The 26,499-nt window shown below is 35.2% G+C and overlaps 3 protein-coding genes across 4 annotated transcripts in view; 1 reads left to right on the forward strand and 2 right to left on the reverse strand.

Moving 5' to 3' along the window:
- The window catches only part of LOC132909741 (uncharacterized), a 94,309-nt gene extending 81,222 nt beyond the window's left edge, over positions 1 to 13,087 (reverse strand). The window contains exon 1 of the mRNA XM_060964738.1: positions 12,367 to 13,087. Coding sequence (XP_060820721.1) covers positions 12,367 to 12,460 — 94 coding nt within the window. The 5' untranslated portion in view covers positions 12,461 to 13,087. The remainder of the gene's footprint in view (positions 1 to 12,366) is intronic.
- Positions 13,088 to 23,321: 10,234 nt separating this feature from the next.
- On the reverse strand, positions 23,322 to 24,478 carry LOC132910164 (translation machinery-associated protein 16). 2 transcript variants are annotated; one of them, XM_060965670.1, is made up of 5 exons: positions 24,330 to 24,478; positions 24,158 to 24,249; positions 23,900 to 24,040; positions 23,663 to 23,811; positions 23,322 to 23,596 (listed from the first exon to the last, which is right to left on the reverse strand). In XM_060965670.1, exons 1-5 carry the CDS (start codon positions 24,330 to 24,332, stop codon positions 23,334 to 23,336), a joined length of 648 nt encoding a protein of 215 aa, XP_060821653.1. In that variant the 5' UTR covers positions 24,333 to 24,478; the 3' UTR covers positions 23,322 to 23,333. The 2 variants fall into 2 exon arrangements, with proteins under 2 accessions (XP_060821653.1, XP_060821654.1); XM_060965671.1 differs by lacking the exon at positions 24,158 to 24,249 and having other exon boundaries at positions 24,330 to 24,447.
- Positions 24,479 to 24,487: 9 nt separating this feature from the next.
- LOC132910165 (uncharacterized) lies at positions 24,488 to 26,397 on the forward strand. Its single transcript, XM_060965672.1, has 3 exons — positions 24,488 to 24,983; positions 25,925 to 26,031; positions 26,199 to 26,397. Exons 1-3 carry the CDS (start codon positions 24,696 to 24,698, stop codon positions 26,395 to 26,397), a joined length of 594 nt encoding a protein of 197 aa, XP_060821655.1. The 5' UTR covers positions 24,488 to 24,695.
- The last annotated feature ends 102 nt before the right edge of the window (positions 26,398 to 26,499 follow it).

The following is a 26,499-nucleotide window of genomic DNA, read 5'->3' on the forward strand; positions in this document are numbered from 1 at the left end:
TATCCGAGTTCGTTCGCTATTATCTAACCAATGGTTGTGAAATTGAATTATAGAGAATTCCTGCGTCACGAGATTCTTGCGAACCGCTTGGATTTCTTTTCTTACGCGTACTTTCTCCGTCGACGAGAAAAGAATCTTGCGCTCTCCGTCCACGTCTCTCTCTCTCTCTCTCTCTCTCTCTCTCTCTCTCTCAATTTCAATACTTGTTAATATTCTGACATCTTCAAAGGAGAGAGTGTTCAACAACCGATCGGCCATCGTTTTTTGCCAAACAGTAAAAGATTCGAAGCGATCGGGCCATCGTTCGAGAAGTAACGAGCTCGTGTCCAGTAGTTTCCTATTTTTTCGTTCGTTGTTTCATTCGTAACTTTCTTCGACCGTATTGTGCAAACGTATCGCGTTCGGTTGTTAAACGTTGTTCGATCGGCTTCCGTATAAGAAAGAACTCGACTGACTCGAAACCTGATGTTGTTTCGTTACTTTCTGCAGTGTTTCGTATGGATATTATTACACAGAGTATGGTACAATGGAAAAAGAGATTTTCTAGATACAAATATGTATCGAAAATTTGCAATAAGGTATTTTTGAAGCTTCACTTCCCAACAAATCGGATTACAAAACCATTGGAACCAAAGTTCTTGACTAAACAGGTTCATGGAGAACGATTGTTAGAAATTTAAATAATTTTTTATGTGGAACAATATTCGAAAATATACAGACGATGAAAATTGCTTAAACTTAAAAATCCATCCAATTTTTCAATGGATCCTATCGATAAAAATATTGCAAAAAATTATTGAAAAAATTATAACGATTATATTCAATTACTCATAAGTTCGTTTCGCTTCCATACAATACATATTTCTTTCTAACGGTGAAGTTCGTCCAAAGGTTGATTTCTGAAATGACCTAATAGTCTGAAAATCTTCATTAAAAATCAACGTAACATACCTAAGTTTCGAATTCTATGCAAATAGAATAGGCTTTTCGAGGTCGTGGCCGTTGAGGAGCTGTAAAATCAAAATTCACTTCGAGTCGTCGATCTTCGAGGCCGTGCGGCACACGCGAAACACGTAAATGGGTTTCTAGCTTACGGGAGATTTTTTACGCAAACTGGTTTAGTGACAGGGGTTCGTAAGGCTGGATCAGATCGATCATCGACGTTGCGACACATTGTTAAGGTAAATTACGAAATTCGTACTGTGATAGTCATGCTCTGTGTCATAACACTGTCTGTCGTCGTAAATTAATCATCTGAGAACAAACAGACGTTCAACATTAAACAGAAACCTTTATCTGATTGAACGAGGATCGACAGATCGATCTACATCTCTTGTCAAGTCTCTACTTGACTCTCCTCTCCTCTCCTCTCTAGGAGATAGTAATTCGATTGTTCGAATGAGTGTTCGAAAAGAAAGTTTATCGAACGAGTGAAATATACTTTAAATTGGACATAAATTTAAATTGGAAAAAAAGCAATTAAATTTTATCACAGCAAAGTCTTTTGCTCTAGAGTAAAAACCAAACACTGTTACAGCTCTTTATAGCAATGCGAAAGAAAGAAAATGGTATCAATGAATTTTTATCAAACTAAGATATGAAACATTATTCTCGGAAGGAAAGTTTTCTACCAAAAAGAATATTTAAAAAAAATCACCGCTTCTGAAATGGAAAAATATTTTTATATAATCATTCTCAAGACACAATGTCATTTCTCTTCCATTCTAAATTCAACTTAAACATTACTATTTATCATTAATTTATTGTTCCAACTGTCTAAACAAAAGAATATCGTTCAGTTTATATTCGTTACCCATAAGTAAGATTAAATTGAAATCAGATAAATAACAAAAAGGGGACAAAAACGAAATAGAATGAAATTTTGCTTAAAAAAGACACTGACTTCGTTTACACACCTAATATAAAATACACGCATATAAAAGAAGTAAAAAAAGGAACACGGATCTAATCATCGGAAAAAGATACATTTTTCCAGTCCCCTGTCCTTAATTTCCATCGGACACTGTGAACTTGAATTCCTGTCCCAGACAAGAAACGTTCCACTCTCGTGTCGCCATTCAGAGACGAGGAAGCAGAGCTTTGCCAGTGATGTCACGTAACGACCCGTTAGGAGGAGGGCCTTTTGTTTAACACGGTTGCATAAGATTATGCAAAAATCTGGGTCACTGATCGAGCGAAACCAATCTGGATCGAGCATGCGGCTCGCAGCCCTGTTATTACGACGCATCCGTCATCATGGCGATGCCTTTGTTTAGCCTGCAAATATGCACGACACGTATCGATAGTCCGTTAACGTCGATCGCCTCTCGATCCCTTCTCCAGTAAATTTCATCGTAAATTTGTTTCCGCCTGTCGTACTACTGCTTTGATCGCTAATAGAAAAAAGAACAATGGATCGATGAAAGTACGAAAAATTCGCACGCGAAACGGTGAACGCGGAAGTGGAACGATGCGAATGACCGCGTGGAAAATTAGCTTCGATCGAAGATATCTGGATCGTTTGGATCTGGTAACATTGTGAGCAGCTGATTGAAATGTCCGTGACTTTTTTGGGAGGAAAGCAATGGATTTAAATGGAGAAAATGGAGATACTGTGTAATTTTGATTTCGGAAGACTTTTTAAAAAATTTCCAAAGATTGGGAGTTCTTCGTTGAAATATCGACTCTTTTAATGAGAATTTATTCGTATAACAATTTTAGCGTTCTTTTGCAATAAAACTATATGAAATCAAAAATTATGTGTCCTTTCTTTCCCCAGTTTTAACGTTGGTAGTACTGCAACGGCAGCTTACTTTTATAACTAAAGAAAGCTTGTTAAATTCACAAGAAACAAGTAAAATCTCGATTGAGTTGGCAAAAGAGTTTCTTGAAAGTTTGTAGCTCGTCAAACCGAATCATACAGGGACGAGTAATAGAGAAAAGGAGAAAGAGGAAGCATCCAGAAACGTGTTTTTCTTGGCCGAGCCCACGGATGAGTTCACGTTCGTGAAATTAGGACCTGGTCCGAGCACTCGATACCAGGGAATGCAAACTTTCATCGCCCGCAGCATTCGGACGATGGGAGAGTGATATTCACGTGTCCACTTTCATGAATCGAGTCCTCGCGTGGCACATTTTTTCATGCACGCGAGACTATCTTTCTTCCAAATAAAATACGTTCTTTGACTAAGAGAATCTTATCCTTTATGAAGCATAACGTACTTCATGATACATTAATTTTCACTGCGCGTAGTAAAATCTACATTCAACCAAGTACGAATATCACAAGAATCATCCGTGTTGCAAATTTCTCCTCACTGAAGATATAAAGATACATATTCCGAGTTCATTCGAAAATCAGTCTATTCTAAATCGACGAGATAAATCTAAGATTCTCCGAGTTAACAAAACCGTGTAAATATAAACGAACTTAAAGTTTAATAAAAAGAATAATAATGGTAATTAATAATTATAATTTCTAAGTAATACAGGATGAAAGACGTATTCTTTCTCCGTTAATAAAATAACATTATACGTTATAACAATCTTAGAATAAAAAGGGGAAAGTATCGATTTTAAGGAGGGGAACATCGTTAAATTATAAATAAATATATCTAAGTTTCTTACAACATGGATGAACTTCTCAGTATCTAAATCGGCATAAAATATTCCACAAAAAAAGAACGAAAAAAAAAGATTTGGATGTACTTCCACTTTCCCTGCGACACTCTCAATGTAATCGACCCGTAACGAGAGCAAAAAGCATCATCGAGGTTATCGTGGCTGGGAAACCAGCGGGAAATGTCGATTAACGTCATCGAGGTAAGGACGCCAATTCACGATGACCGTGACATGAAGCGTCCCTTTCGAATTCTCGTCCTTGGTCAAGTCTGAAATCTGTCTTACTGTTACTCCACTAGTTATATTCAACTTGCTCGCATTTTAAATACAATTCTCGCCGTGTTCTGTTCGATGGCCTTCCAGTGCACTCGCTGTCCTTTCATTCCTCATTTCTAATAGGAGGTTGTTGCTCGAACCTACCGATCCTGATCTTTCTTTTTTTTTTATGGCCAAGATATTTAACTCCTTTAAAATTAAAGTACTCACAAAGAATGGAATTTCTGGAGAATGTTAATCTTTGACATTTTAAATCACAAATCAGTTGTATTTAAATTCTTATTTAAGGAAAATTCAATTTCTTCGAGAGAAGGATTTTGTAGAATTCTAGGTGTCGAAATTTTTACACGAAAATTGACAAAATTTAATTTTAATTTAAACAAAATTCTCATCGCTCACCGAAGTATTGGAAAATCAAGTTCAAATCATTCTTCGAAAATTTCTCTGAGATGTATGAGATTGCTGACTTATAGGTAACGTGTTCTCGTAACATTGACAATGCAACAAGATGAAGTACAGCTGACGTTTTCACGGCCAACATTTCGCCAAGAAGAATGCGATTGGTACAAATGGCAGAAACTGCCTTAACGCTTCTAATTGGCTTCGTGTCGAGAGCTCATGCAGCGCGTCGTCGTGATCCTTTGGAGAAAACGGGGCTACGTGATATTTCGTCGTTGTTTCACTTCGATCGGTTCCGGAGTATTTACAACGTGGTTCTTAACTTTCAATTAATCGAAATATCTCATCCTTTGCGTGTCAGAATTTCCAGACATCCAATTTTTATATCGAATAACATCGAGAATAAAATATTCTGCTCTGTTAATAACGAACTTGAGTAATACACTGAGCAGCTAAGTAAGACAAACGTTTAATTGTATCACCATTACCGTAATATATTGTTATTGTGCACTGTCATAATTGTACCTCGCTGCTTCATAATATGTGTATTTCTGTAGATCGTATCCTCTTACATAGGCAATTCAAAGCTGTAACGCAAATGCCACGAAAATGTCGCTCCACTGTCTCTTGGCCAATCGAACTTTGCGTGCAACGCTGTTAAACGAGCTGGGTGGGTTACCAGAGTGACACTTAGATAGTTAGAAAGACAAAGAATTTGACATTTAATTCCCACGAAGTAAAGCAAAAATAGTAAGACGCAAGAAAAACGTGCGTGCTAATAAATATGAATTTGTCAAAAAACCTAAAATTTTATGATTTTTTTTGCTCTAAATTTATATCTAGCTCTCTAAAATTTATACAGGATGACCGGTTTTAATCTATAAATGCAAATCACTCGTACATTATGCGTTGTCTAATAAAATAGTGTTAGGTAAGAAGTGGACGCGTTTTGTAGACGCGTTTGTCTATAAAAAGCTACTTCTCGCCTTATCTGAACTATTTTTTTATGCGACACGTAGTTTAGAAGTAATTTACGTTTACAGGTTAAAACTGGCCAACCTCTAGAATAAACGTATTCCGTTTCATAGCCACAAAAACGCTGGAATACGTCACGAAATCCTGCAAGAAGAAAGCTAAATAGAAGAATTTTTCAAAGAAATAAGTCCAAGTAATTTCCAACAACCTCGACAAACATTACGAATATTCTGAAGAAAGAGAATTCATCCACTGTACAGAAAACCTAAAAAGATGTTATGAATTGTCCAAAGAACAAAGGCACCATACTATTTAAAATCTTCTAGAAGCTTAAGAAGTTGAAGAAAGACTAGTTGAACTAAGTCTATAGAATTATAAATTGCTTTAAAGCAACTACTTTCCAAAAGCTTCGAGAGTTACCACGAATATTCTGAAGAAAGCTCCAGCACCAAATTTCCATCATATTAAAGGAGAATTTTTCTACATTGCCTAAAAAAGAAAGCCGAGCTAGTTTCCAAAGAGGATCGTGTTTGCCGGATTACTGAAAGGGACAAAAATCTAGTCGTAGCGTAACGTTCGAGTTCCTGACGGTGTGCGTAAGCGGCGCATTCTTGCAGAGACTTAAACGCGTCTCCGCTCCGTTTCGCGGCACGACAGCTCGGCAAATTAAACGGCACTGAAAAAAGGAGTGTCTCCCTTAGATGGCTGGCCGGACAATTGCGCAAAACGGACAGAAGCGGCATTTCTCGCGAGTACCGAGCCATCGTTCGGTTTTTTCCCCTTCGGGTGGAGAAAGTTCGCGCGCCAAACCGAGCATACAAAGGGGAGAGAAAAGCGTTTAAATACTGTTGCAACGGTGAGCTTACCATTTCCAATCTTCTCTCGAAACAAAGGAGTCTTTTCTTTCAGATTTGTTCGTCTTTCTTCTCGTCGTCTCCTTCTTTTTACCAGAGAATACTCGATTCGGTGAAATTAATGACACGTTCTGTGTATTTGAAGATCTGTTTTCTATTTCTTTAGTATCGAAGAAGATTTAAGTGGATTGTTGAATAATTTTACCAGTTTTTCAATGTTTTAAAAAATATCTATGTATATCATTGGACGAGGTGAAAGGAATTGATAATGTCTCAAGTTGCGAAATGAATTTTTAACGAAACCTAATCTTTAATTTGTAATCTAGACGAGATATGACTGACTTAATAGTTTCTTCTAGAGGAAATATATAGTTGATGTTGATCTAATACAAATACGAACTTTTCTTTTATGCTGCTCCAACTTACTAATAGAACTGTGTTGCGTAGAATTGAAACCAGTCAAAGCTCAATGTCTCTACACTTAGAAAAAAGATCGTATTTATTGCATCTTAAATTGTAATTATCTGCGTTAATTCTGATATCATGTTGCCTTAATTAGCTTCAATAAACGGAATTCGTAAACCAATCAACGGATTAAATTTATTAATAAATATGCTTTCTGGGTCTCTCCAAGAGATATCTGAGACATTTTCTAGTTAACTGTAACTTTCAAACGAGCATATTTATCATTTTCTGTGTTCATCGCCAATAGAATATTCTTCAATTGCTTTACTTTCCAGAGAATTTCCCATTGATCGAAACTGATCGAACGATCGGGAAAGGTAGACTAAAACTCACTTTTCTTGCAGTCTGCGACCGAGATTTCCACTTACATTAATGTGCAATCGGAGCTTTCCCCGTGGTTTATTCCAATAGAAGAACACTAGGCTTTCCCATGATTGGCAAAAAGGAGGCGTCCAGCGATTTTCATTAACCCTGAATAATATTCGTTTGCGACGAGAATCGAGCTTCTCACAGTTTCTCAAATCGATTCAATCATTTTTTTAAAATAAAAATCGTATGCACGATATAAGTACGATTTTTTGTATATAACTAACATCATGATAGATCTCTTCCAGCAAAACTTGCTTTTATTAGCAACATTTTCGATTGTTCATCATTTCTATCATTACGAAATTACTATAGAAGTAAACGCCCAAAAAGTATCGTCTAAAACGTTCGCGTTCCAGAAATCTAATCCTTCGCAGATTTGTACATTTCTTTAAAACCCCTTATAGAAATTTTACATTCTAATCCCCATTTGAATTTCGCGCCAGAGTAATTTAACAATTTTTAACTCTTCGTAGGCAAACTTGATCGTTTATACCCAAGTCTGCTTTCTCGATTCCCCTACGTTTTCACAAAACCTGAGAAAGTTCTACAATGTCTGTCTCATATAACCTTCCGTCAAGTCAAATGTTTTTACCCTTTCTTCAATAAAAATGAAAATCCAGTGGGATGAAATTCGTAGCTGAAATTACGCTAATTCCCTTACAGAGGATTAGAAGTGTGCAACTTGTCATTCACCATCATTTACTACGTTATCACAGAGAGTAGAAGCGAAACAGGAAACGTCCTCGACTTGCCGACGCGAACCAAAATCCAAGAATCAGTTACTTCATAAAATCCAACTCTTAGGAACGGTTGCAGCATAAGCAACAAAATCAGGATGGAAAACGAGGTTCGCGCGCGGAACAGAGGCGGCTGGTTGCATTATTCGTGGCATTTTTATCGACGCCGGTTGGCCTTGCGGACATTACCTCCGTGTTCCATTCACTACTGCAAAACAGGAGAGATCGTCGCTCGAGTCGAAGATCTCTGCTAACGAGCCACGATTCCTGCTGGCTCGTTCGTCTTCGCGGTGAAAGAGTCGTCCGCGGCTCGCGATTCTCTGATATACGATGATCCTGCTGTCTAGGTTTGCGTGTGTAAAAGGATTCCTCGTCAAGTCTGCTAAAGCCCGTGCTAACGGCGATCTTATCGCCAACACAGTTTGTTTTCCACCACGCATTAGATCTTTCTCAGTCGATTATATTCTGGGAAACTTATGGATGGCGTTAAACCTTTGAACTTGAAGACTGAAGTAGGTTGATCATTGTAAAGCAACAACTTGGCTATTAATATCCCTTTCTGTCGTTGAGAAAAATTCTCCAATTACAGAAACGAAAAGTTGAATTTAATACAATGTTTAATGGATAATAATATGGCTGAAGTGTTAGAAATCGTTGAACTAACGAAAGATTTTTAGTTGAAGAATCGAAGAAGTTAAGTTGATCCGCCGATGAGAGTGAACGATCTCGCAATGTTTGAGTTTGCACTTGTACTGACTTCGCAATCGATGTATCTTGATGTTTGGAACCTGAGCAACGCGAATTTTCCACAGTTTTCAAATAAATTTCATAGTCGGATCTGGAAACCACGAACTTTGTACTTCATAAAATTCCTACTTTCAAAAAGGCCTTTCGAAAAATAATATTCATATTAATCATACGATTGTATCTAGTTTTCTAGGCGATTAGCATACATCAACCATTAACCAACCGCAATTTCCAACTGTAACCACCCTATCAAACATCTCTTCAAATCATCGTACACGTAAAATCCGTGAAAGGAAAAAGCATTACTCTCGATTGAAACTCGTTGCACACAAACACAGAATTTCCTGAATCGTTTCATTCTTTAGTTGCCTGGTTTCACCGCCAACAAGATACAACGGAAGATAGAGCCACGACGGAAGGACTAATTCGCACCACGTCGCTTCCGAGACGTTCAATTAGAGATGGCGGTGAGCAACGTATCTCGTAGTTTGTTTTTCTGATTCTGCAGGTAGTTCGTTTCACCGGTGAACGTCGAGTCATCGTTCGTTATTCCGCTCTTGAATTAATTAAGGAATTACGTGAGCTGACTCGTGCTGGCAAATGATTACATGCATATTTAATAAAGATCCGAGCGAAGTAGTCTGTTCTCATCAGTGAGCAGCAACCGCGAAATCACTCGCGAGTCTTTCAAAGAAAGCATTTTCAAGAAAGGAAATTTTTTACTAGAGCTGTAGTAACGTTCATAAAATTTGTCAATGTCCCGTTAACTTAACCAGTTGAATTTTTGGAAACCTGTTTCATTCAAACTGTTTATGACACTTCATTAAGTTGTTGATATTTTTATAGCGGATAGTTTTCGCAAGAGAATATGTCAGTAACATATGGTCGATAGGTAGTTAATAATGTTACCTCTGACAAGTCAAGGACATATGACTGGTAAGTGAGGAATTTGGAATTTCTAATCACCGCTCTATCTAAAAATTCGATTCGGTTTAATAACTTAGCAGAAGATACGATTCATAACAATACTACAAAACAATATAAAATAATAAATTTAGAGTCTCTGATCACTATCCCTCCCCTGTTAAGAAAATTCCATAGAATTCGATCACTCGCTATATATTATATTCTCTCTTCTTATTCTCTTTCTCTTCGGAAATCTGTTAAAATCTTCAACTAAAGCACTACTCTAACCATTTGTAACACCCTCGTTTAACTTCCAAAAGAAACGAAAAGGCTTCCTTCTAGCGCGAATATTCCGTACTAAACTCACGACCGTAAACGAAGAGTGCGTCATAACATTAAACATCCGGCGCATTTCTGCAGGTTCGTTTCCATTAACGATAAGAATCTTAAAGACGTTATCTAACGATCTACACCGACTCTAGACGTCTGATCGATGATGGACGGTAGCATGCGCGCATGGCATCGTCGATCTTGCATTCGATCGAGGAATCGAACAAGCGGATACCAGAGTAGAACGCGCGCGACTGAGCGCCATAAGCCGCTTGAACCGTTATACCGTTCGTAACACACAAAGTATCGGCATTATTTTCTAATGTAGTAGTTCGCAGGTCCTAATTTCTCTCGAGTTTTAATGCATCGGCCTCGCGAAGATCGGTTTCGTTCGCCGCCGTTTCCGTTCTGTTTTCATGTGGAACGATCATTCATCGGCTACGTCGATAGAGATTGTTCGTCTTTGATACGGGTTAATTGATGTAACTGGGACGCTTGTCTGTCTTTAATCAAGTGGGAATATTTTGGAAGGTTCTTGCGTTGAGACTGTTTTGTTGTTGACGCGTGTGGCGGCCATGGGAAATTGATATAGTGTTTTTTATACGTAACAATAAGTAACAAGATGTTTTACAAGTAGCAATTTATAGTCTTCCAAATGAATATTTTAAGAAATTCTTGCACGCCGTAGTCTACAAATATTCTAGTATAAATTTGATACTTAATGAGAGGATTTCTAGGTCGTTTAAAAAATACTTTATTCATTCTCATTTAATTCATTGCTGAAGTAATCTTTTAACTTATTTTGACGCGTTTCTTACGTTTTATTTCTCGTTGAAACGAAGAAACGTTTGTCTGTACGGAACGTCTTCGACGAGGTATTGCTTCATCGTCTTTCCACTTGTTTTCTGGATCATTTGGGTCACAAGAATTTACGCGACGTATTGTTACGTCGCGCACACCGTTACGCGGTTTGCAACACCTCCGACCACAGTATTATCTCTTTAATGTATTCCTTAGCTCTTAACGTTAATTCCATTGAACTTATGCAATGTGTTCCTTAAAATTACCTTCATTCGCTAATTCCTACAGGTGAGACCGCCCGCTGTCCCCTTATCAATCTCGATCTAACACTTGTTCTTGTCTTCTTTCCCACGAATATATTCAATTATTCCTCGATTCTTGCACAGAATTTTTAATATTTTTGAATATCTTATTCTATCTTCTCGCTACGTTATCTTACTCTAACTCTGTTCGCTTCTTCCTTCGTATAAGCAGTTGATCAACGTTGTAATAAACATAATGTAAACATAACATAATAAACATAATGGAATAAAATATAACGCAATTATATAACACTGATAACAAATACAGTACAGTTAGCAAAATGGCTAACTGTAAATTCATCAAGGAAAACAATGTGGATTTCGTATACATTCGTTATATCGTTGTGAATATCACAGAGAAGATATAGAACCAAAGAAGCACAAATCGACGTCCAATTTTCCATAAACCTCACTGTGAATACACGACGCACTTCCTAGTATCTATACACAAAATCTGTAGTGTTCTAGCTAATATGTCATACGACAACTTAATAATTGAACCGATGCAACCTATGGGTCAATACTAAAGAACGTGTTAAATTATTTCCCTCCACTTTTTGCTCTATTTTTCTCAACAGCGAATATCTTAACAATAAACACACGTCAAGGCGGCTGATAATTCTTGGCCTCGTCTTAAACATAGGAAAAACAGTTGCACGTACACATGGTACGCGAACAATTCCTCGCTGGTGAGAGCTACAGCTACGATAGGGTCGTGTAAAAGTGGATGTCCTATTAATGGGAAGACAACCGCGTTATATCGACTTGCATGCGGAAGAACAACTGTCACAACGAGGGAATTGTTGGTCGACCAGCTAGCTTCCTATCCGTCATGTTTCTTCAACGTCCAACACGACCAAAATCGTGGTACCCGTGCGACGAAATTCTTCCTACATCGCGGAATTGCACAACGCGTTCCGCGACAAGTATTTTCTCCCTTCTCGAGGCGACGAATTAGAAAGTGTTTAACGCGTTTCCAACCACGACTGGCTTGCACGATGCAAATGTCGTCGTTTGCACAAGCGCAACGAGACTCGGGAAACTCTGCCAAACGAGCTTGCGCTACCAAACGTTTTTCGTTTCATGAAACTTCGATTCGACAATTCGATAGTCACGCAACTTCCTGTATTCTCTCTGTTTTCAGTGGTATGGAAATTTTGTAAGATTATTTAAATATGACTGTTCAAATATTACAGAAGTGGTAAATTTCGTAAAATACTGAACATATCTTTACTGTTCAAATGGAATAGCAATCTTGAACTGAAAACGACGTGCGACATTGGTATTTAAAATTAGTAATATAAAAAATAGAAATTTAAATTAAAAGTTTCATGAATCTGAAAGAATCCTATTGCGAATTTCCAAGGCTTCGTGGCTACGCGTACTAAAATATTCTGTTTGGAGAAATAGATTCGTAGATTCAAAGACTCTACCCATAGTTTCTTCGAATTGAAGATTCTGTCACTGGGACCACAATGTATCACTTTATCGTTTGAATCCCTCATTTTTGAAGATGCACGACAACGCATAGAAGATTCTCAAAGTATAGAACAGCGAATACGACAGCAAAACAAGAAAACTCACCCTCAGATCGCGTTTCCACGGCGGCGAAGAGTAACACAGCCGCCAGCAGCAGCAGCAGTTTCGTGAACCAGAGCCTCCACATGTCTTTGCCCATCTGTTTCCCCGCTGGCAGGGAGCTGCGCTGCACGAAATTACCAACAGAAGACGTACACTCTCATGTAAATCGGTCCGATACGAACGAACAACGTTAGCCCGTTACATCAGCACCAAAATCGTCGACGTTCTTATCTTACACACTTCGAATTATTCTCACCTTCGACGTGACCGAATAAAAAAGATCTTTCGAAAAATGTAACCAAAATCTACACGGACGGAAAGACAAAATGTTAAACAAACGAAGGACAAACCGATTGGACGATGAACTAAATTTCTTTCCTGTTATTTGAACAACGAAAAAATATTGTTTAAAATCGTCGACGAGTCTCTTTTTCCTTTAATCACAGTCTATCCACGAAGATACGAAGAGGAAAAATTTGTCCACCTGGTCACCAGACAGAGCAGTTAACGAGAGCTCTGGTACTCGACGAGCGGAGCAGCCGACCGATTGACCTTTCTCCGGGTGCGTAACTTTGTCTGTGTCCCGGTGAGGACTGAAGGGGAAGCAAGGCCCACCGCCGGCTGTTGGGAACCGGAGAAAGGTGTATCGAGAGAGAGGCCAGAGGCGAGCCGGTAAGGCCCCTTCTTCTATCGCTTCTCTTCCCCTTCTCTCAATCACAGATTATACACGTTTCTCTCTTCAACCACCGAATCGTCAAGATTATATATATATATGGATAAATCCTTTTAAATAAAAACCTTACTAAGTTATTAACTTTTGTTGAGTAATGTGACATTTTTGAATGAATTGAATAAGTGAGAATTGAGTAAGAATGAATAAAATTTGTCGCTATAAGAGCTCCATGAAAGAAGGGTAGATTATACACACGATTATGTGCGTTTCTTTCTTTCACTAATAAGATTTTAGGTAGGCATTTTACAGGGAACATTTAGATAAAATATTTAGAAAATAATTATTTGGATAATATTACCCAATTGGCGCGTAATTTGGTTTTTCTTCGAATTGAGTTTACAGGAATGAAATTTGAAGGCGTCGTCAACCAAACCAATAAATTATTTTGGAAAGAACTTCCTAGCTACTTTTATTTAGACTAAAATTCTCTCGGATGTGCCGTGGGTCAAGTTCTTTCTTAGTCTCATTATCGTCAGCTTCTTCGTGGCGAGAAGAACCGTTTGTCGCATTATTCTTTCCTCTTTGCTAGATTGTTATTGTCATTGTAATTGCGCGTGCATATTTACGCCAACTTACAGCCGACTACGACGCGGCCTTGCATACTATCTCTTTGAAGTATCCTCGTCTTGGAAGGATGACAGTAGAAGTAGGTAGGAGTTTGGGGACGGAGAAAGAGTGGGGGAATGGGGATTTGAGGGAGAATCAAGAGGATTCATATCGTGTGGGGGTGTAATTATTGAGCGACGAAAATGAGTATAGTAGGATTGAAGATATATGATTGAAGAAATGTGCGTTCGGTATACAAATTGAAATGTTGAAAAATGTGTAAATGGCGGAAATTATTATGTTGTGATATACATTCGTCCTATTTTTATATTCACCATATAAAGGAAGAAGGCGAGACGAATTCATATTGCAACCTAATGTCTTCGTGAATTGAAGAAATAATAATAGGAATAAGATCAATGGAAAAATTGGGAACTGGGAAAACACAGAGACAGCGTAATTAAAAGGATATACAAATATTGGAATCGAAACTTAATAGCCGTGGAATTGGAAACTATAAAAACGTGGAAATGGTATAACGTTGAAAAGTGAACAATTTTAAGTACACAGAAACCAGAGATATCTCGCACAAAATTTTGCTGCGAGTTTCTTAACGAAAGACCAGAATCAAAAAGAATTCCAAAAAAGATCTGTGTGCGAAGTAATATGGAAAATATTCCGGAAGAAAGTTGCTCGATTAATTTGTGCAGCGCGATTCCTTCTTTTTCGTCTCTTTCGCGACTCACCCGTCGTTCCAGTCAGTCGTTCCGTCATCCAGTCAGCCACTTTCGAGCTGTGTTACAGGACCACCCGTTATGTGGTAATTCAAGCCGGTGCACTAGTGTGACTCAATACATCGGTACAGCTGTTACATTCGCTTTAATTTGCTTGTCAAACCTCTGTTTTGCTAATTGAAAAACCCATTCCTGATCATTTTCCATGACGATAAACCGCAAACTATCCATTGACTGCTGCTGAATTGTTAAGAAGATGATAGGCAACGAGCATGAATGATAGTCGTTTTGGTTCCTTCGACGATAATACTCTCAGGGATCCAATTTGAAGATTGAACCATGTTGTTGATTATATTTGAGTATTTTATCTATTTGATTTATACGATATCTAACTTATTGATCTTTTAATTTTAAAATGTATATATACTCGTAAGTCTGGTGACTGTAGAATACGAGTGTTTGATAGATGAATATTTCTTTACAAAATAGATATAAAAGAATATTATGGTCCTTAACATACTTTACTATTTAGACAGCTATATAAGATTCGACAAAAATTACTTTCAAAAATAACGGATCTTCGATTTACTTCTTCTACAAGAGAAAAGTAATTTATGCAAAAACGAAGACCCACCTGTGAGGTATCCCTTTCGAGTGTCGAAGTTTCATGTAAAATTTCCGCTCGAAGATTTCACTATAAAGTGCTCGAGTGAATAAAGATTCATTGAACAAGCGAATTTGAATTTGAAGTAAGAAATGATAGCGAAGAAAGCATTTGTGATATTTCAACGAAGAAATGGAAAAGATATTTAATATATTATAGCAACATTTTTGTCACCTTAGGAATGCTATTTATTACAAAAGGAATGCTATTGGCTTGGACATTAAAGTAGATGATACACTAATTGATTAATAGTTAATCCACTTTCTAAAGATTCTTCGATAATACCAATAAACCACAATAAAAGCCAGATTATAAAAGGCTATATTTACCGAGGAATCCCATTTAACTCGTCGTTCGAATCTTTTGAATACAATTTCTTTATTCATAGATCTTCTATCTTCTAATACGTCGTGTCATTTAAAAAAGAAATTTGTATTTACAAGAACTATTTTAACCAAGCATTTTACAATTATACAAATTACTGATTCAAAAGTGGCTCGTTTAAAGCGTTTAGATTTCCGAAAATCGAAACATCCTTTTCACCTCAACAGAATCACTCAATTTACCTTCTACGCTTCTTAAATATCAAAATATCCTTCTGAATCACCAAAATCCCAATACGCGACCGACTAAAATCCTTAGTTTTCTTCTGGACCAACAAAATGCTAATAAAAATCCGAACAAAAACGTCGAAATCAATAAAAAAAAACCAAGTTTCGATGCTCCTACTTCTTACGACCTTGCCGCCCACGAAGCAGAGAAATATCCCGTCTCCTATGAATCGCTCGACGCGATTTTAGAAACATCCTGTACGCGTTCAAGATTCTATCTCTTGGAACGCTCCTGTTAAAGTCAACCTTGCTTCGAGTCTCCCGATAAGGTGGTCCACCTGTTGACCAGGCTGAACTGAATGAACTCGACGGTGAAACGGGCACGCTTCTTGAAGGAAGCTGTAAGATAGTGGCACGACTCCCTCGAGGTGGGAGGTTCGTATTATAGGTGGCGACCCGGGGGACCTACATTCACGAGCTAAGTCTTCTTCTCCTTCCAGCTGTCTGGCTCGTCTCCGCCGAGATATTCGTGTCGATGTCGGTTGACTCGCTTACCGACCGATTCTCGAATTCCGTCGCCGAGATTCCACTGGAGAAATTACTCCCTTCCTTCGCCTCTTTCTCTTTTCCGCGTTCCTTTTTTTTTCTCTCCTCTTCCATTTGCTTCTTTCTTTGCATCTTGCGGAGGAGCCGCCGGTCACGCTTACAGACCGCGAAATTGAACGACGATGGCGGAGAAAATGAGCCCCGAGAGAGATCTACAAGAGTCGATTAACGCCTTATCGACGGGGCGCTTTTATCATGAACGATGGTTTTGTTCGAATTATCGTTCTACTTGTACATTATACTCTGATGTTTAAACTGCTTTCAAACTTTTTTCACGACCGTATAAACTGTTAAGGCTTAGAATCGTTGCGACACATGGGCGATTATTATTTCCTGTTCTAACTAATAGCGAAATGAGTATACATCAAATCCATATAAAATAATTTTTTTTAAGTTGTACAAGACAGTTATTGCAGCGCATAGTCATCTTAATCCATAGTGAAAGGATTAATCCTCGGACGACGAAGGTTCTGACAATTGTGATAGCTACATATATACAACAGACGTTTCACGTTCACTTTCTAAGCTACATTTAGGAGTCAGTATTTTATCACGCTGGATTAAATGAAGTGGGATCTTTGATAAGCACCTTAACGACGAATAACGTGGAAGTAAAGCTTGAATCAGGATATCTGGTATCTTCTAAATTTTCAAACTTTTATTATTTGCTTACATAATTTTATTTACTTATATAATTTATTATTTACGTTACATAATTTACTTTTAACATTCTTTGTTTTCCTCCATTCGTGCTCGTATTTGCCATAAACATCCGCATTCTAGCTACCAAATTCGTAGCCTAGTCACGTATTCGCACTTACGGTGACTAGAAAGAGGTTGATAATGATGCAGAGGATGTATTTATTGAATTACCTTCGTTGTTAAAGCATGTTGTCTATGATTCGTTGATTGATTCACTAAATAATTCCTTAATTCGTGGTCCAAATATTTGTCTTATTCTATAGATTGTGTAACCCAATTAAAAATACACATTACCATATAAATCAAGATTAGCAACGTGTTAGTAATAACGTGTATATGTTAATAACTGAAAATTTTCATTGTTAAATTTCCAACGATACATAATTTATCAGAGCTATTTCATTTGTATTATTTCGAACAAATTGCATAATTTATGAGGCATAATTTTACTACTCAATAAAGCCATTCGTTCATGAGATTTGACCCCAATCAACGAACCACTGCATCGCGAATACTCTCAGTAAATCTTAACCGCATACGCATCAACATCTGCATAAACAAACGCATCTTTTCTCTCATCAACAGTTTGAATTTCACGCCCTATGTGCGCGTTTTCCATCGCCTCGTTATTTTTCCGCATAGCTGGACGAAGGAATACAAAAGTCAAAAAGTCACAGCTAGACAACGAACTTTCTAATTCGACAGCACCGGTCCGTCAAACAAGCGGGAGGATTAGCGTCGAGTATAATTGAGAATGCAAGGACGTCGAGAGATCGTAAAGCTCAAGCGAGCGTAAAAATGACCGATGTGGTAAATTCGATGCTATCCGAGTACTACTTGCCGAATAGGAATCGAAACGCGATTACGATGGAATCGTAGATAGTAACAAACGTCTGAATGATAATTTCGAAACAATTGAGAGATCAACGATACTTTAGAAATTCAAGTCGCTTCGAATATGGTTCGATAAAGGATCAAGATTCAATATAGAACCGTGGAGACCTGGATAATTTATGAATTTCGAGCTTCGATAGGTCATCAGTGAAACGTTATTTAACAAGCACTCCACCCATTTACTTCGATACCAAAAGCCTCAGATACTGTAGTTCCATTTGTAACTAATGGCAACGCAAATGAATTTCTAAAAGCGTCCATGTAATCGGTAGACTGAAGATTCTATCTGACATCTCGCGAATTCTTAGCTTTCTGTTAACAAACCGAACGAAAGTTAGGAAAGTTGATGGTAATTGGAAATTCCGACCGATAGGTAGAAGATTTTTATGAATATAATTAAAAAAATTATATCTAAGTAAAGATTTGTTTCAGCCTCTCAATCTTTTTAACGAATACTTCACTTTGAATATTTTGGGCATTTTTTTGTATACTGTTCAATATTGAATATCCAAATACGTGAAAATGATAATAGGTATATTCTCATTCTTATTGTAATCATTTCATGATCTACATACTATATTTTCAAAATTATGAATTTGAAGAACTGTACTATTTGGATATCGTCAATTTGCAGAAATATTTAAGAGCTCGTCACACAACTCATGTAATCAATGACCTATTATATCGCCTTAATCTCTTCCTGAAATTCTACCGGTTTGGTCGATTGAATTAATGTTAAGTTAGCTAAAAGACCTCGTTAGATTTGTCGTATTTTCGCTTAATTTGCAACGAGCCATGGATTGAACGCTACACTCGTGAGACGAATTCGGTTAGACGCGTGGTAATTGAGAACAGTGGGCAGAGTGAAAGTTAATTAACTTACGAACAAATTTGGAATGTAAATCGTGGCAATTACTAACTATCCTTTAAAAGCTAATAATAAATAAATTTTGACTACATAATTATGTAAAACTAATCGCGATCGCAACCAATCAACTCATATTATCATTTACTACACAATTCATAATTGTATCATGGCTACTAATTACGTATTGATGCAATTAGAAATTGTACATTAAATATTAATATGATTATCCGGATCTCACCGTGTGGAGGTTGCTGCGAATGGAGACCCACCTAAAACTAAAAATTGAATTAGATCTTAAGATAATCATGAAAATAAAAATTACATTAAATCATAAACTAATCGTATAATTCTATGTGAGACTCTTTTTCCTATTTTTATCAGTAATTTGACACTTCTATTATCATTTTTAATTTCAAAACTACCTATCTATCACACACATACAGGCACACAGTGCTTTCTAACAGTATTAGGTTTTCTATTAAGTATCCACCTAATTCTGAGTTGGAATTTTAATTTGAGAATGACCAAGCTAACCACAGATCTCATTCATAAAATTAATTCACAAATACCTTAGCTAACAGTAAAAATTAAATTTCAACTTCCTACCTGACTATAAATCTAATTTAACCAGTCTCTCAAACATTCAAAGATTTTCATGAATCCTATCTACATAAACGTCTCAATATAATAAATAAAATTGCAGAGGAAATATTGTATCTAAGTACGGAATGAATATATATTTCAGAACTGAATACGTTTGTTGAATATGTTGAATATATTGATTGTACTATGAGAGAGTATCTTTTTTCCATTAGTCTCGTAGAGGTTACTAAAATAAACTTAAATTGAAATTAGTTTCATCAAAACTTTAGATTTTTTGTCGTCTCTACTTACATAAAAATTACACGATTTCTGTACAAATTCTACCTATTAGAAGTCTAAAGATTTCTTTTCATAGACTTTCACCTACAACCAACTTGAACAATTTCTTTGTGAATTCTGAACATCAGACATCTAAATGTTTATTTATAGGATACTACCTAGATACAAATTTGAAGATTTATTTATGGATTCTATCTGCCTCACAAGCTAAAGGTTTGTTGATGGATCCTACCTATCTAAAAATCTAAAACTTTGTTTGTGGGCCCTACCTATCTAAAAATCTAAAAATTTATTTATGAATTCTACCTGTCTAAAAATCTAAAAAATTTTTAAATATTTCTCAAAGTATTTTTTATTACTGTTAAATATATATATGTATTATGAAATATTCATATATATGAATATTCATATATATGAATATTTCATAATACGATTGATTTGTAAAAATTATCCGCCAAATTGAATGTCCGCCATTACAACTTCAAATATTTTATGCATTACGTGACTTCGTTCTAATGCAACATGGCGCACTCTTTCTGACCGTTAAACAAAGCTGCACACACGAAAAAAACGCGATGCGCAGAACCTGTTCAAACTTGTCTGCGATAACGTACTTTCTCGAATGTAATCAAAGTTATTGAGAAAGACGAAATTAACAGTCAATATTATATTACAGACAATTTACGAATAATGAAACAAAATGAAAAAGTTATTTGAATTTTTTACTCAAATGAAATAGAAACGAGAGAATCTGTGTTAAATTTATGTTAAACAGTCAATTTCTTCGGAAACATAATTTAATATATTCGAAAGAAAAAAATAATTTCTTTAATCTTGCATTTTTCATCTTGGTATTCTTAATAAACCGTGAATTTAGAATTTGTTATGTTAGATATTAATTACATTAATATAACAAAATATTTATAAGAAATGGAGTTAATTTAATAATGAATAAATATTACCATATTTTGACGAAAAGTTATCAAATTTATTGTTAATCATCATGGCGTCCTTTGACTTTCATCCCGTCCTTTCGAATTTCGCAGCATCTCTCTAATACATGAAAGTTTTCCTCGGAATCAAATAATAGTAATCTGCACAAGAAAAGAGCAAAATATTGAAACAAATGTATGAAAAGAATAAATTATTTGAAAATGAAACAATGATCATGGTCAAATTGTGTTTCGAAAACTCATTGTACAAGCTACCGGCAAACGGGACAACCAAAAAGACAGTCAGAGAAACAAAGGTAATTAAATAATAGATTACAACGAAGTATTGAAGAAAAACGTACAGAAAGTAACAATAGCGTGAGTTTGAACGGTAGAAAAATGTCTACCAAACTGCCAAAGCCACCTGTCGCGAAATGATACGGGGATATACGTCTAATCCCTCTGATTGTCCACGCTAAACTGACACCCCCCACCGCGATTTACCCGACGAGTTTGGGTTGGGGAGGAGTAAGGGGCTAGAGTTGTCGGCCATTCGTACATACACGAATAGGACTCGTCAAATTCCTGGAACACCTACTACACTAAAGGATATGTTTTCAGTAATAGACATATTATGTTTCAAAACAAAAAACAATACGTTAGGCTGAACAGTGAGATGAAAGTAAAAGGTATAGAGAGTAAACACAAATGATTTAATATCATTTTGACGAATAAAAATGAATCTGAAACGAAGATATCTAAGCTTGGTCTGTCAAAAGCATTTTCGAATAATTATAAAATAAATGTAGTTTACAAGTAAGAAACGAACATCCGCAGTATAATTCTTTCAAATAAATTATATTACATTTAGAATCTTTATGAATACTTATCAATATTAAGAAATATCTTACAAAGCACAAATAATATTTCAAATATATTCTATTTCCGTAATATAATATTTTTTTATCAGTTCCACCTTAGTATTCTTAAGAGAAATCATAGAATTACGAATAATTTAGTCGTATTACGTTAAATATTGCATACTATGTGTATATTTATACGATTCATATCATAATTCAAACGTTACTAAACGTTACTGCATGAAAAAGCATGGAATAGAATACTAATTATTCCATTATTCATTTCTATAATTAATCAATGGACCGTACAAAACAAACTCAAAGGTTTAAATAAACGTACTTAAACGTTGAAATAAACGTACAAAATTAGAACAAATTATATTAAAATGAAATAATAGTCGAACTTATATCCTGTTTCAAAAGTTTATGATACAAGCTACCGGTAATGAAAACGATCAAATAGACGATCAATGGAGGAAAACAGAAAAAAGTTCGATTGTATAAACTTTTGTTAATAATATCTAATAAAGAACTAAATAGGTAGACATTAATTTAACAAACCTAATAATAATGTATGTAATGTAATAATAGCAATTAAAGTACTAAGAAATTTAGATTATACGCTTCGAACGGCGACACATCTTAACGACTCGCTCTTCGATAGTAGAATGGCGGTTTCCCGCCAAAAGTGAGTCTAGTCGATTCTTGATTGGCTGAGGCGGCGGGGCTTCGTTTCTATACAATGCGCGCGAGAAATTGAAATACCAAACACCGTAAAAATTTTCTTACATTTTACGAACTGATGAACTGAACATTTTCAAACTAAATAACTATAAGAATTTGAACACTAAGGTGCACGCGTATATATACGTACATCAACAACCATGATTTTAAAATGCGAATTTTAAGTATTATGTGAAGACACATAATTACAGAATTACAAATTGCTGTTACAGGCGAAATATAAAAAATTGTATGCTTATTCATACTATGTAACAGTGCATATACGTAATCTTTCTACTTACTATTTTATTAATAGTAATATAAAATAAAATTAAAATATAGTCCATCAAATCTAATATATCCACTATGAAATAAGATTATGGTCATATAGATAATTTCTAAAATTTTCTAACGAAGAAAAGTTATTGTATGATGCATTAAATCCATATACTAAGATTAATCTTTGGAAAGAGAAGATAATCTAACCTAAGAACTACTAAATTTGAAACGTATGCGATGTATTAAAAGTTATAAAAGTTTCAGGCTTCCGATATTAAATCTAAATTAGAGATAGATTAGTAAAACATGAAATGAGATATATGTATTTACGTTATAATTTTTAAACATATTCATATCTTCAAACATCATTAAGTAAATTTCTAAATAACTAAGAATATACTGCTTCTTATTAAATAGTTACGAATTGTTTTTATTAACGAGAAGCTATTAAGTAATAGTTAACAAGTTGTATCGATATACAAGTTGACGAAGTATACCAATAATAATTTAACAAAAAAGATTCTTCACCGCGATCTTCGAGAGAAATTCCTTGGAATTGCAATTGTTGTAACAAACACAGCTGCATTTATAACATGCGACATAAGTTTACTCTTTTATATACTAAGCTATTTGATTAATTCTAAGTATGTAAAGAATTTAAAAAACTTTTAGAATCGTATATTTATCATTGTACTATTGACTTTCTTAAATAATAGAGCAACTAGCGAAAAAAATGAAAAAAAGGCGAAGAAATGATGCAAAATATTCATGACGTGCACGTGATTTATGTTTCAGTTTTGTTGAATATTTCACAATCGAACATTTTTTTTCTCTTCTATCGTATTCTTGTATCTTGTGATATGACTGCTTCTTGTAGGAGATAAAAGCAAGACAAAATGCGGTCTCTAGCATTTTCCAAACAAAAAAGGACGGAACTGTTCGCTTTTCTTCTTTTTAAATAGAGGTCAAGGTAAGAAAGACGTATATCTACAGAATTTATTCTATTTCCATTACACATTTTGTCGATTGATTATTTTCATTTGAATCAATTGATTTATTTAATAAATTCTCCTTGTCTACAGGCTTATTGTAGCTTATTGTTAGTATGCCTGTTGTCATCGGCATTTCTTTTACCTTTAACGCTTTCTTTAAATCCTTCTTACCAAACCTTATAAAATTAAAATTATTCATCAAATGTAATTCATCATTCCAAGCCATTAACATTTTACACTGAATTTCATCTAAAATATCAGGAATTTCTGAAAAATAAAGGACGGTTTATATATCAGCATATTTTAAAAATAAATTGGGCTGTAATTCTTTACCTATTCCACATGTATCATATTCTTCTTGTTCTCTCTCCTTGGTTATTCTAATTATATTTGCCCTGCTGGCATGCTGTCTATTCCTATTGCTACTTATAGATCTTTTAATAGCAATTTGTTCCATTTCTTTATCATTTCTTGCTATGTACCTTTGGATCAAACACAGGACTATAATTAATCAAATCTTTAATGCATGATCTCTGTATCATCGTGTACGTACATCTTTGTTTTACCTACTTTTCTAACAAACTTGCAGTTAACTCTGGAGTATAGGGACACACGTCTGGAATCATATTGTTTTTGATCCACAATATTTTTTCTCCTATTAAATTCTGTTTTATCAAACGGGACATTTTTCCTTTCTGTCTATTTGATATTCTGAAACAAACCACATTGATCATTTCCTTCATTAGTACACAAAAGTATTATATAATCATATAAAATAAATAAAATATACATAATAAAATCATATAATTTAATAGTAATTCTATTTACTTTTTGGCTTTTTTCGCAATAGCGATGGACTTTCTACTATTTGGATGTATCAGTTTCTTTGGCTTCAGGAACTCTTTTCTCATTGCTGTGGCCTATAAAAGACAACAACACATTCAAATAGTCTTTCTAAGATAATCTATTTTGTATACGTATAAATTAGTAAAAATATTACCATGGCTGTGAATTATTTCGATTATCCTAACCTTCAAAACTCCAACTTAGGTTATGCGTTTACTCAATGTATAATCTTGCGCAGGCGAATCGTCGATAGCAACTATGGCGATGCCTATCGAGAGTCGAAGTAATATCGAAGTATACCTTACCATGACATTTCCGGGCCAACAAACTTCAAAATTTGTTTCTTCTGTTTCAAGATATTCTTAACTATTTTTTTTTAAATCTTATAATGATAACCTATTTTAAAATGTATAAACTTTGATAAGCGCATATTAGTAAAATTTCATATGAAGAAAGTTTTTTGGGAATCTGTATTATATCCAGCGAGCAGAAAACGAAGACTTGACGGAAGTCGACGACAATGGAGATAAAAGTTTTTATCGTAATATTACTTTTATTGAGCTTAACCTCAGATGGAACGGGTTTCGGCAGAAAACGATCTGCCAAATGTCAAAGAAGCAACATGCAGATTTTAAGTAAAACCGAACAGAATTCAACATCCGATTATTATTATTACTGTGACCCAACAGAGTTTGGAGTAGTACAAAAGATTCCGTATTTGCGTTCTTGTTCACCATGCGACGCGATAGAAATCGATTTCTCTTCCGCTTGTATCAGATGCGGGATGTGCCTTGCCATTGCTGAAAAGGTTAATCCTTTTTCACCGGTCTCGATTATCTTACTTCTCTCTATTCGCGTATTTTTTAAATACAAATATAGATTTTTTACAATTATTTATTTTGTTAATGACACCATTTAACGAATTTTTTGAGAATTTCACAAGGGAATCTACACATAAATGATATTTAAAATGTTTATAGCAGTTATGAAGTAAAAAAAAGCGATATGAATTTGAAATGATGGAGATAACACATGGGGAACTTTATAATTTTTAAATCTCTTTGATTTTATATATCTTTCTACATTTATTTTTCTTTCTGCATATCTGCATGTTGCCTTAATTGCTATCTACATATTATTTTAGTTGCATTTTTCTTTTAAATCGGAAATGGCTGTCCTGTGTTTCCTGAATAATTCGTCTTGCTTCTCTTGATACATTTCTCAAAGTAATATTTACATAAATAAACTTGACTCCAAGAGTCAACATCGTTTTCTTCGACATTTTTTTTTTTATACAAGAGTTAAAAGTCATATATAGGATTTTTAACATTTTCTTACTTTACTGCTACTTAATATTTTCAAAAACACATAAACATCCGCAAACTATTTATCACTTTATTCGATTGCATATATACTTTTGCTACATGTATAAAGTACATTTTCACAAACATCCTTCCGTAAGTTTGCTATTTAATCAATTTAATTCGAACAGAATCGATATTTGTCCAAACCCAGCGTTTTAATATTTAAGAGACATTCACGATAAATAATTATTTTCCAATTCAGTGAAATGCACAGTAGAAATTAATATTGATTATCAAAAACACTAGAAGCTCTCGTTCACGAATAAAAGCAGAAATGCATAACAAGATCTTGAAACGAATGGGTGTCAATTGCATAATGAATTATATTATATTCGCAACAGATGGATGGTAAAAACTCCTGAAATATCGTATCTATACCTTTTAGATAAATCAAACATTGCTGGATGTTCACGAAGCGTTACCTAACGCGTCTTTAAATAACACTGAGATCGAAGTTCTGTTGAGGACCATATGCGATTACTCTTTTCAATCGTAAATATCTGACGAATAAAGTAATCTTTATGTATAGGTATATATAGAAGAAGGTACAAAATATCAAAACTAAAGTACTTATTGATATTAAAACATATATGAATTCGCATAAAAATCCATAGCCTACAAATAAGGAAAGAAATCATATATTTATCATTTTTTGACAGCTATGGTCTTCGCGAACTAAATGGAAAAAGGTACATTTCCGATAAATTACCTGGTTCTATCATGGTATCCACGTCCGCCGATGGACTTTGGGGCAAGAAGTCTGTATACAAAGATACTTCATTTATGTCACAATTATGCATGTCGCGCGTGTATTCTGTTTTCTTACGACGGTTTCCTTTAATACCGAATTTTATTTAGATTTAGAGATCTTTGCCATTATTATCTCGATGAAATCGGAGAAGTCTCATTGTACGAACAATGGCAGCGATGTAATAACGATGAAAAACTTCGCGACTTGTC

Source organism: Bombus pascuorum, chromosome 8, assembly GCF_905332965.1.
Source record: "Bombus pascuorum chromosome 8, iyBomPasc1.1, whole genome shotgun sequence".
Taxonomy (NCBI): Eukaryota; Metazoa; Arthropoda; class Insecta; order Hymenoptera; family Apidae; genus Bombus; species Bombus pascuorum.